The sequence below is a fragment of the Lepidochelys kempii genome, chromosome 6 (genome assembly GCF_965140265.1).
Source record: "Lepidochelys kempii isolate rLepKem1 chromosome 6, rLepKem1.hap2, whole genome shotgun sequence".
In the NCBI taxonomy this organism is placed as follows: domain Eukaryota; kingdom Metazoa; phylum Chordata; order Testudines; family Cheloniidae; genus Lepidochelys; species Lepidochelys kempii.
This window is the reverse complement of record NC_133261.1, coordinates 6,119,023-6,131,326: the sequence shown is the minus strand read 5'-3', so window position 1 is coordinate 6,131,326 and position 12,304 is coordinate 6,119,023. Positions and strand designations below refer to the sequence as shown.

The window sequence follows — 12,304 nt, the reverse complement described above, 5'->3', positions numbered from 1 at the left end:
TTCCGGAACGGTAGCTTGCATAAGTCGGGGAGCGTCTGTATTCTTTGCAGCCTCGCAGTCATTCTTGAACATGGGAAACTGAATTTCCAAGATTAACAGTCTTGGATTCCTTTTTTTTCCGAACAAGCCACAGAATACAGTTAAAACAAAGAAATCAGAGCTATGACACAGAGAATTCACTATTAATTCATCACTGGTTTATTGATAAGCACAAATCCCAATAATTATATTAACTGAGAACAAACCTTCCTGTTTATCATCCTTCTAAAGGCATCCTTCATCTCCTTGTTCCTCAAGCTGTAGATCAGGGGATTCAGCATGATAATTATGAGTATATAAAACACAGAGATGATCTTGTCTGGGTCTGTGGTGTAGTCGGAACTGGGTTGTAAATACATGAAGATCAAAATCCCGTAGAAAATTGTTACGGCCATCAGGTGGGAGGCGCAGGTGGAGAAGGTTTTGCGTCTGCCCTTGACAGAGTGGATCTTCAGGATGGCAATGAGGATGTACATGTAGAAGAATAGTACAATGAGAATCGTAGTCATGACCACTATAGTGGACAAGGTGAAATACACTGTGTTAGCGTTGTGGGTGTCGGAGCAGGACAGCTTAAGGATTGGGGGGATGTCACAGAAGAAATGGTGAATGACATTGGAGTCACAGAAGGACAGGGTAAATTATAAATGGAGTCTGAAGAACCGCGTTCACAAAGCCACATATGTAGGAAGCAACCGCTAGTAAACACACACAGTATCGTTGACATGATGAGGCTCTAGAGCAAGGGGCTACCGAGTGCTAGGAAGTGATCAGATGCCATTACCGCCACCAGGCAAAGCTTCCTTGTTCATCTTTAAGGTGCCACAGGACTCCTCATTGTCTTTGCTGAAACAGGCTAACCCAGCTACCCCTCTGAAATATACGGTATTGGTGGGAGTAACATTACATGAGCATTATTATTGATAGTACTGAATTAATTCATTAGAATTAGGCTTAATCCCAACCCCCTTCTGTTAGGTGCTGTACAAACATATAACAAAAAGACAATCTCTGGCCAAAGGAGCTCATAATGTAAGCTTAAAATAAGAGACAAGAGGTACAGATGGAGAACAGAATAAGGTGACAGAAAGATGATTGAGAATAAAGCTGTATAAAAAGTACAGAGAGCCTTGTTCAGAATTTTATTTTTTAAAATATTTTTTATAATTTTAATTAATAATATCAATGTTTATTTTTAAGTCTTTTTGTTTTAAATGTTCAAACCTTTACAGTCGCAAGAAATTATGGGAGATCAGGCAATGGGAGGTCAGACATAATTTTTTTAATGACAGCCAACACTGAGATTCAAAAAGTTAAAGCTTTATAACTGTTAAAACACAAATTGTCAACAACATCACATGTCAAAATAAATATCCTTAAATCAAACTCTTGTACATTCTCAAGCTGCAATTTTTCTTACTCTTGCCTAGCTGTACATTTCAATTATTGAAAGCAATATTTTTTTCATTGGTTTGTGTGCTTGTGGTGAAATCAACATTTACCAACATTTTTTTGAGAAAAGTCTATTCCTTCCAAGCCTAAGTATATATGATAGCACTGTTGAGAATAGATGTATATAGGACTGGTCTGAGTATAGATGTGATCAATATAAAGACAAGTGCAAAGTACTTCACTCTGGAAGGAAAAATCAAATGCACAAATACAATGTGAGGAATAACCTGCTAGAGAGAAGTGCAGCTGAGGTGGATCTGAGAGTTCAAGTGGATCACAAGTTGAGTATCAGCCAACAATGAGATGCAGTTCTGAAAAAGGCTGTCTGGGGTGTATTACCAGGAGTGTTGTATGTAAGACCAAGGAAGTAACTGTTTGGCTGTACTTGGCACTGGTGAGGCTGCAGTTGAAGTTCTGTGTCTAGGTTTGGGAGTCACACTTTAGAAAAGATGTGGGCAAATAGGAGAGAGTCCAGAGGGGAAAAACAAAAATGACAAAAGGGGTTTGCAAAATCTGATTTATTAGGAAAGATTTAAAAAAAAATTGGGCATGTCTTGTTTTGAGACAAGACGACTGAGGAGGGACCTAATAACAGTCTTCAGCTACGTTAAGGGCTGTTATAAAGGGGATAGAGATTAATTGTGTCAGGCTCACAAAGCCCTTATGAGGCCCAGACACTAAAGAGAGCAAAAGTATTGAATTCTCATAGTGCAAGTTACATACTGAGCATTAATCAGAGCAACACATTAAGAAATTAAAGTTAGAAACAAGTTTTATTTTATTTTAAATCTCAGATAACCTTTCAGGGCAGCATTTCAAATAGATTCATGGTCAAGAAATAAGGAAGGGTGTCTGTTGGAACAACCACATAATGACAGGACATTAGGTAACATTGTTCCTCTCAAGCAATCGTAAAACGTAATTTCCACATGCTACATCAGTTCTTTGAGGTTCATTTAATTCCTGTACAACATTTGAGATACACAAATGAAGGCAGTGACACATAGACGATACTCCTCTCCTTCTTCCAATTGTTCTTCTCAATTGACTGGAATTGTCATGGTGAACAAATTAGGTGAGAATGTTTTTCCAGTCTACCACCCTCTTTAGAGCATCCTTAATCTCCTTGTTCCTCAGGCTGTAAATAAGGGGGTTCAGCATGGGGACCACCAGGGTATAAAACACAGCAGAGATTTTCTCCTGTTCCAGCGAGTAGGTGGAACTGGGTTGTATGTGGCTTAAGCTCACAGGTACATAGAGCATGGTGACAGCTGTCAGATGAGAGGCACAGGTGGAGAAGGCTTTCTGCCTGCCCGTAGCAGAGTGGATCCTCAGGATAGAGAAGAGGATGTACAGATAAGAGATGATGACAATCAGGAGGGTGGACATGGCAATAACCCCAGAGAACATTATGAGCAAAATCTCATTGATGCGGTTATCAGAGCAGGCGAGCTTCAGCAATGGGTTAGTGTCACAAAAGTAATGATTGATGATGTTGGGCCCGCAGAATGACAACCTCAACAAGCCACATGTGTGGGTCAGTGAGTTCACGAGCCCCCCTACATATGAGCCAGCCACTAGACGAAAACAGACTCTCTTAGACATAACAGCAGTGTACAGCAGAGGGTTACAGATGGCTACATAGCGGTCGCATGCCATCACGGCCAGCAGAAACCCTTCTGTGGTCACAAAAACAGCGAAGGAGAAGTGTTGGGCAATACAGGCAGAGTAAGAAATGCTTTTACTCCCCACTAAGAAATTCACCAGCATCCTCGGAGTGAAGACTGAGGAATAGCAAAGGTCAGTGACAGACAGGTTACTGAGGAAGAAGTACATGGGGGTATGGAGTCGGGGATCAACCCTGATCAACATGATCATCCCGAGATTCCCCACCAGCGTAAGAATATAGATCACCAGAAACACCGCAAAGAGGGGTATCTGCAGCTCCTCACGATCTGTCAACCCCAGGAGGATGAACTGGGTCACCATGCTGTGATTGCCCTCAGCCATTTATACAGGGGTACATGAAACCATACCTGCCGGATAATAAGAGAAAGCAGCGTGGAAGAAGGAAATTTCATGGCATGAATTAAATCTGAATGGCACCACCGGGCTTGAGAGTGGGTAGTGAATATCTTACAGGAAACCAGCCACCCTGATGTCTGGGAAAAGTTGAGATGGACTTTTTGATTTACACTCCCTTTTCATGAGGACTGGGATTTTCAAAGCTCTCTAGGAGATTTTGGCATCCCAGTCTCCATAAAATTGACTGGAATTAGGCATCCAGTTCCCCTTGGGGAATTTCCAAATTCAAGCACATTCTTACAAATTTTCCCCAATGAAATATACCTGCATGAATTATGAGTTTACTTTATATTGTCTGCTCACTAAGGGTAAGTTAGAAAGCTCTCGTACTTGGGATCCTATTCTCTGGGTTCAGACTCCTCCCAGATAACCCTTTTAGATGACTACAGCATCTCAGTTGTGTCCCAGTCACTTGGTTACTGCTGCTTCATAACATATCCCCTGTTGCTAATCCCAAGCGTTTGAAAACCAGGAACCAGGCTTCCAAAAATCATGCGATTGGCTTAAAATCTTGAGACCTTTTTAAAATAATACAGAAAGGGTTTAGAAAGGGTAGATCCATCTTTAGGATATATGGGGTCTTAAGAAGTATTTTTAAACCCTGTGCCCAATGGCAGCCTTAGGGGGATGACAGCAATTTTTTTAGAGTTGTGATTTTATAATCTTCAGCAACATACTGATGAAATATTTTTAAAGCAGATTTTAAACGTAGCTCCGGTAGACTAACATGTTCTGAGTAAATATCACAGTGATGCACAACTGTTTTTGTCAGTAAATTCAGAAACTGACAGTATATATCCAGGAGCTGGCAAATGCCCATTAAATGGTTCCATTACCACTTTAATGGCTCTTTAAGAATTTCATTGTTGTGCTAATAGGTCTGGCAGGCTGGAGGCTTTTTCACTTTTAAGTTAACTCGATCCCTTCCAGAGGAAGACTCACCAGGCTGCAGCAGCCACCAGCAACAGGGATAGGAAGAGGCGGGTAGGTGGATATTAAGACTCAGGGGTGGCCCAAATTTTCAGGTGCCCTACACAGCTGTGTTTGCTGCCTAAGCCTAAGGGTGGTCCGGAGAGAAGGGCAGGGAAAGGTTTTGTTTTTGCAAGATTTTGTTATTTCAGAATTTGTTGGGTTAGGACCAAACCCCCAGTATTTGAAAAAGTAAGTCTCTGAAAAAGGGAATGGATTCCTGGAGCCATGGACCCTGGAAATTTTGGGTGTACCCAGCCCCCAGGGCAATGGCATGTGTAGCAGCTCCAAGGCCGTGGACTCTGGTTGCTAGCAGGCCACATGGCAAGTTGCCAAGGAGCTGGGAAAGTGAACTAGCAGAAACCAGGCAGAATTCTCATGTAGGCAGAGTTTCCCCAATTCCGTGGTGCTGCAGTGAAATTGGCCTGTCTTCACGAAATGTTTCAATTTCATTCAGTCAGCAAATTGCAATGGAACAATGTTTCTGGGCCCTGAAGGGGGTCACGTTTCCAAGCTTTTCTTAGCAACTCTGAGGGCTAGAAACATACTTAAAAAAATCTGAGATTCTTAAGTGATCACATGGCTGAAGGAGCTGGGGCTTTAAGAGAAGCACCAAATATCATGAGAATTGGCAACTGTGCCTTCGGTCTATGCTTTCCTTCTCTAGGAGCTTTCTGGCCACTTGTCTGCAGTCCCAACTGCTTACACCTACTAGTGGTACACACTGCCAGGTCCTTCATCTCTCTGGGCCATTCGCCATGACACAGGAGTATGAGGTAGACAGGAAAAGGTGAAGGAATAATGTTGGCACAGAAGCGACGATGGGAAATTGTGTGCAAAGCAAGGCTCTGAAGGAGGGAGGCAGGATGCCTGGAAAAGGTAGCATACAGGGAATGCCAGAAGCCACAGGTGAGAGAATAAGATAAATGGAGAAGTTGCTGTGTAGACAAGGAGTGTGAGAAGAATGGGGAGGAAGAGAGAAAGAAGGAAGAAAGAAGGCTGAAGAGACATGAACCCAAAACTATGTAACACCTCAAAAGTGAGGCTTTCTCCATTTGCTTCCTTCTTCTGGCTCCCCCTTCCCCATTTCATCACACACAAACAGCTTGTTTTCAATCCAAGGCCCTTCACAGGCTCTCAACACCTTGAGGATCCTCTGCTATTGAAATGTCATCTACCACCTCCGCCTTTCCAATGCTACCCACTGGTCACATTTTTCAAACAAACACAAAGATGTCTGGAGCTGCTGCAGTGCAAATAATTATTGTTATTTCCCCCTTATGGTGAGAGATCGGCCACACCACAACCCATTGGATCCAAGTGTCTGTCCTCCCCCTCCCCCACCCCTACTCACATCCATACACAACACTGGATAATGGTCAGACTGGCGCTAGGGGCATTAGACTGAGATTGGCCTTTTAAGTCCTGGCTCTGCTACAGAATGCCTGTGTGATTTCGGACAAAGATTTCCTCTTTGCCTCAATTCCCTCTTTATTAAATTTGGATAATAAACCTTCCTTTCACCCACCCTCTTCTGTCTTGTTTGTTAGCCTATAAGCTCTTGAGGGCAGGAACTATCTCTTACTATGTGTTTTCGGTGAACCCAGTACAGTGGGGGCACTGATCTCTAACTGATAACACAACAACAATAAATACAAGTTTTACAACCCTGACTTATCTCTATAATTGGCTGTAACCAAAGCCCAGAATCTGAAAATCATCAAAGGTTACAGAAGTTGGATCTGAATCTGATTCCAGATCTCTGAAGTGTGTAACTCAGATGCATCTCTATGTACAATACTGGATTCTTACCTAGTATCCACCTGGACCTTTCAGGCTCTTTTTCATGAACCATGTCCGTTTTCACTGTTATTTATCCTGAGACAGAAAAAATGAACAAACAAACAATGTCTGTCTCAAGTTGCCAAAAGGTTGACTACACTAACATCACACGTCTAAGTAAATGGAGAAAATGAAAAATTATGTCCAGGAATCAGAAGGGAAGAAAAATAGTTAACCCACCTCCACTGAAGGAAAGAGGTATTGAACCATAGCTGCTGGTGGATGAAAGTGTTCACTCACTCTTCATCCCTAAGGAACATGTTAAGGCACCACAAACCTTATATATTCATTTCTGTGGCATTTAGGGATCAAGTCTCCGAAGTACGTTACACCTTCAATTATAGTCTCAAGCCAGGCATAGAGGGGCTCATTACAATGCCCTCTGTGGTGCCCTATCTGACCTCCAAATGATGCACGTGCTAAGTAGCTTTCTCTATTATTCTTTGCTTAGTTTTACAGAAAGCTCTCACTGTTTTGCTAAGCCACAAAAGAGGTCTCAGGGGCAGTGTAACTGAAAATGAATGGCTAAGTCTGTCTTTCCGTATGGAGGAGTCGGTGAATTCAGTGTCAAAGTTAAGCTTAAAAGAAATCCAGACATGTTAAACTGTGGAAAGAGCACAGTTACAGCAATCAAACAACTTTAACTTTGTAAAGCACTAATTGTAAGGCTTGGCATCCACACAGAGCAGAGTTTACCACTCCTCATGGGGTAAAATTGATTTTTCATACATTTTAAGTCCAGAAGAGGACAATATGATCATCTAATCTGACCTCCCGCATAACAAAACCTTGTCCAATAATTTCTGTATCAAGCTCAAATTTTTATTATTAATTATTATTATTATTATTATTATTATTATTATTTTAGCTCTAACACATCATTTAGCTAGGTATCCAGTTGGGAAGACTTCAAGTGACAGACAATCCACCATTAGCAGGAGTGTTGTAAGCAAGCCACAAGAAGTAATGCTTCCACTCTACAAAGCTCTGATAAGACCTCAACTGGAGTATCATGTCCAGTTCTGGGCACTACATTTCAGGAAACATGGGGACAAATTGGAGAGAGTCCAGAGAAGAGCAACAAAAATTATTAAAGGTCAAGAAAACATGACCTATGAGGGAAGATTGAAAGAATTCGGTTTGTTTAGTCTGGAAAAGAGAAGACTGAGAGGGGACATGTTAACAGTTTTCAAATACTTAAAAGGTTGTTACAAGGAGGAAGGAGAAGAAATTATTCTCCTTAACCTCTGATGGTAGGACAAGAAACAGTGGGTTTAAATTTCAGCAAGGGAGGTTTAGGTTGGACGTTAGAAAATAATTCCTAACGGTCAGGGTGGTTAAGCCCTGGAATAAACTGCCTGGGGCAGTTGGAGATTTTTCAGAGCAGGTTAGACAAACACCTGTCAGGGATGTTCTTGGTGGTGCTTGCTCCTGCTATGAGCTCAGGGAGCTGGACTTGATGACATCTCAAGGTCCCTTCCAATTCTGTGATTCTATCATGGGCTGGGTGATGCTTTTTCTTAAGATGGCTGGTGCTGGTAGCTGGGGGTGGCTCTAGTTTTTGCCCTCTTCCTCTGCCTGCACAGTTCTCAGCTCTAGGATACCGCTGCCTCTGTAGGCCACAGAGCTGGCTCCCCTGCCCTGGGTCTGAGCTGTACTGCGGCAAGGGAGCAAGATAAAATCTCCACTGTGTTTGGGTGAGGGCAGAAAAGGGGTAGCAGCAGCCAGAGGCAGAAGGGAGCAAATTGCATGAAAAAGAGGGGAAATGTTTGAGTATTCCAATCATGGATTTAGGGAAACCTAATTTAGGCTCCTCCCTGTGAAAGGGAAAGGAAAAGTGAAGTGCTTCAGGAAGATCAACCTTATCAGAATGAAATGGTTGAATTTTTTTGTTTCAAAACTACATTTGGCTTCAGAATTTTATTTCATTTTTTACAGGATTGTGTCTTTTATGTTATGTGGCACACAAGCAGAGAAGTTAGAGAAAACATAAAATACTCTTGCTGGAAGTTCACAATGTCTCTCTAATTTGTTTCTCAGGAGCCAGAACAATAACATGTAAGAACCCAAAAATCAGAGAGAGAGAATGTAGGCTGCTGACTATAACAGAGAGGCACAACTCACTGGGTACCTGCTGACTGACTGCTACTACGCCCTGATTGCGTGCTGCCCTACTGAGCTCTCCAACATGCAAGCAGGTCCAGGAACCATGCCCCAAATTTAAACTCACAATTTCAACACAATCACAAATACACCAGTGCATTAACATTTTCTGTTTTACAAGGTCTCTCCTTGTTTTGGAACACTGGTTTCGAAACAAGCCATGGGGAATTTGAATCAAATTTCAGCTACTAATTCGCATGTGTGTGGAATCACCATTAATGTGTTTTCTGTGTTGTTGGTTTCTTTAAGAAATTAGCGAAACCAGGAGCACTGGGAAAGCCTGTTTCTCCGCCCCTCCCCCCATGCACATTTGCTGCCCACTGGTGCTGCCTGAGCAGTAGCATTGTGACATCAGAGATAATCCACCACTCAGCGCTCCCTGCCTCCAGCTCCTTGTCACACCTGGGGAGAATGACTAGCCCCTGGCTGCCATGGCAACAGCTACCTTTGGCAACTGATTGCCCCCTTCTTACCAGAACATCATCCCAGAAAGGATGTTTGTAATGAAACAGGACCAGATTTGGGTAAGCATGACAGTCTCCTGCTGTGCTCATTTGGGTTTGTACTGTGGTACGGTACAGTGTTTCTTCTCAAAGGACAATTGTTTGCTACTTTACTTAGTAAGGGCTCACTGAAAATAAGATGCAAAATTCCAGCTCTTTTTCTTTGATATTGTTTATCTGCTTCTTACAAATTGACGATTATAGCTTAGAATTTTCACTGAAACTGAAGTTGCATAAAATGAGGGGTTTTTTTTAATACAGTTTAATTTACTCACTTTCTATACTGTGATCAACACAGCATTGAGTGGTGAAACAGGGATTTTCACAAAGATAAGAATGGCAATAAAATATATACTGAAAACAACACTTGAGTAAGAGCTTCATTGTTTAAATAGCACATATATAAAATATTTTCTTTCTATTAAAAAAAAGAAATTAACAAACAAAAACCCCTTCATTTAACGTTACTTAAGTTGGCTTTCATCAATAACTGAAACCATACATAATTAAGAAATACAAAGTCAAGGTTTTAAAAAGGATTAAAAGGTTACAAAGTTTAGCATGCTCAGGTTAGCAAATATCCAAATAAATGTTGCCCTGGCACCCTTAATTTAGTCCTCTTGTGCCTTTGCATGATGATGCAGACTAATTACATGATCCTATATTATTTTTTTTGCCTCTGGACCCCTTCCTTATTCAGTACACATGATTTTTGGCTCTCGGGCTGTGTATTGAAGGAGTCTGTTGTCTGTAGGATCCCTGCCTCATTTATTGCAGAGTTAATGTTGCATGGGCAATGCTCATTCTGGTATTTCCTAACCTGAGTTTGCAGCTTTTTGGTTCTTTGTGCCTTTCCTAATTTTTATGGCTTACTTTACTGACAAGACCAACCTTTATGACAAAGGTGTTTTTTTTGGTGTGTGCATGATGTATCCATTATTTATCTGTCCAGTATCAACAGTGTGTGCTTTACAAGGCAGAAAAAGTAAGGACACTCCCTAATTCAAAGATCCTATGGTCGAAGGAAGACTGAAAAATACAAAGCAAGCAGGGTATATAAGAACTAGCAATTTCTTTTTCTTTTGATGAATAATCATTAGTATTATTAAAGAAAGGGTGGTGCATTGGGGAACTTGCATGGTGAAGATGTTCCATGCAGAGGAAGCAATTTGAAAACACACAGGGAATGGAATGGGAGAAAGAAACACGTGGTATTGGTGCTAGCTGGTAAAGCAGAGAGGGTGGGAGGTGATGTAGAAAAGACCTAGATTTTTGATTATGTCCTGTCCCTGTAAATAGCCCTGAAGTGGGGTGGTTTGGCATTTTAAGGACTGGAGGCCTGAGCTCAGCCAACCCTAGATTCGTAGAGCTAAACCCTGAATTCGTAGAGCTGGCAGACGACAGAACAAGGAGCAATGATCTCAAGTTGCAGTGTGGAAGGCTTGGATATGAGGAAAAACTTTTTCACTGGGAGGGTGGGGATGCCTTTGAATCTGCTAGGATAGAGTCCCCCATCTTCTACTTAGAGACGATATTTTTTCTTACCTTCTACACAGATGATGATTTCTTTCCACAAAATCAACACAGTAATGAAAACAATCCCGAGAATCTCCTCCACACCAACCATCTCTTGGTCCTCACCGAGAGACCGCGAGATGGAGGCTTGCTGCAGCAAGGCTACAGGGGTCTCCGAGGTTCCCCCTGCCCCATATCCCTGTCCTGCCGGGCTGTTGTCAAGGGAGCTCTGTGGGGTCACACCCGCCTCATCATCTTTGCCCAATAGGCTGAGTTCCTGCCAAAGGCCTTTGTGAAGTCACTGCCACACTCACCTTTCCCTTGCAGGCCTGATGTCTGCCCCTGGCCTGCCTGGATGCATGTTTGAGCTGCACCCTGGATCTCCCCACTTGCTCATGATTGATTCTGGGGAGCAAGCAGGCCACCCAGTAAAACAGCAGAGGCTATTCTTCACCCCACACTGTGTTTTCCATACAGACATAGATTGTGAAACTATTTGATGTCCTAATCCGGCCTCTATTTCACCGGCTATGAAATTTCACACTCTTAACACCATATTAAGCCCAATACTTGTAATTCACGAAAAGGTGCCATGGCACCTTCCAGAATGATAACCAGTTGTGATGCGAGTATACCAGGAAACAGAGAATCCACCTCTTCCCTGGGTAATTTGTTCCAGGGTTTAGTCTCCCTCACTGTCAAAAATGTGTGCCTTACATCTCATTTGAATTTCTCTGGCTTCAGCTGACAGCCGTTGGTTCCTGTTGTGCCTTTCTTGGCTAGATCGAAGTAGCCCTGCCCCATGAAATCCAATCTCTCCTGGAATCCCCCAAGCCAGGAGAACCCAGTAGGGTCCTCCTAGCTGTTTGTCTGCTGGGCTGGAGATATCAGACGCACCAGAGGCATGCAGAAGAGAGTGCACTGCATCAGCCCTGCGTTGGGCTCAGTGGTTTGGCCTTGGCAACTTCTGCTCCAGTCACATCTCTGGGTGCCTGGGCTCAGGGCTTCTGATCCCCGTGGTTGCAGCTAGGGCTGGGGTGCAGAACTCAGGACTTTCATGCCCCTACCCACTCCTGCTCGCACTCTGGGTGCCTGGGCTCGGGGCTTCTGCCCGGCATCTGCAGCTGGGGCTCAGGGCTTCCCTTGCACTTCCTTCTGGGGCTCAGGGGTCCATTTTTAAGGATGCCACCAAATTGGCCCTTGTCTTAATTTGCCAGGGGACTAGTAAGTAGGAGCCCCCAGCTGAGCTGCTCTCAGAAGCAGGGACCCACTCGCACATCTTAGAACCTCCTCTAACTTCAGAAAGATTCTTGGCTGCTGCCCTCAGAGCCCAGGTCTGAAGGCAGCACAGAAGTGAGCGTGGCAATGCTGTGACCCCCCCACAACAACCTCTGAACTCCCCCACGATCCCATTTTGGTCAGGACCCCCACCAAACAAAATGTCATTGAGATGGACGTGTTCCCAAGGAATGTGTCAATTTCAAGGAATCAACATTTCCCAGCTGAAAACAAATGTTCTTCTGGAAAACTTTCATTTTTTTTCAGAGTGGTGGCCATGTTAGTCTGTATCAGCAAAAACAATGAGGAGTCCTTGTGGCACCTTAGAGACTATCAAGTTTATTTGGTCATAAGCTTTCGTGGACTAGAACCCACTTCATCACATGCATGGAGTGAAAAATACAGTAGCAGGTATAAATACACAGCACATGAAAGGATGGGCATTGCCTTACCAAGTG

The 12,304-nt window shown here is 43.0% G+C and overlaps 1 protein-coding gene and 1 pseudogene across 1 annotated transcript; both read right to left on the bottom strand.

Moving 5' to 3' along the window:
* Window positions 1–224: 224 nt before the first annotated feature.
* LOC140912778 (olfactory receptor 5AP2-like) lies at window positions 225–954 on the bottom strand (annotated as a pseudogene).
* Window positions 955–2,562: 1,608 nt separating this feature from the next.
* Window positions 2,563–3,501, bottom strand: LOC140913770 (olfactory receptor 5J3-like). Its single transcript, XM_073350568.1, has one exon. The coding sequence runs from the start codon at window positions 3,499–3,501 to the stop codon at window positions 2,563–2,565; it is 939 nt and encodes a 312-aa protein (XP_073206669.1).
* Between the last annotated feature and the right edge of the window lie 8,803 nt (window positions 3,502–12,304).

Bases quoted from the DNA above. Each gene is read 5' to 3' on its own strand.
- LOC140913770 (XM_073350568.1), bottom strand. From the start codon at position 3,501: ATGGCTGAGGGCAATCACAGCATGGTGACCCAGTTCATCCTCCTGGGG.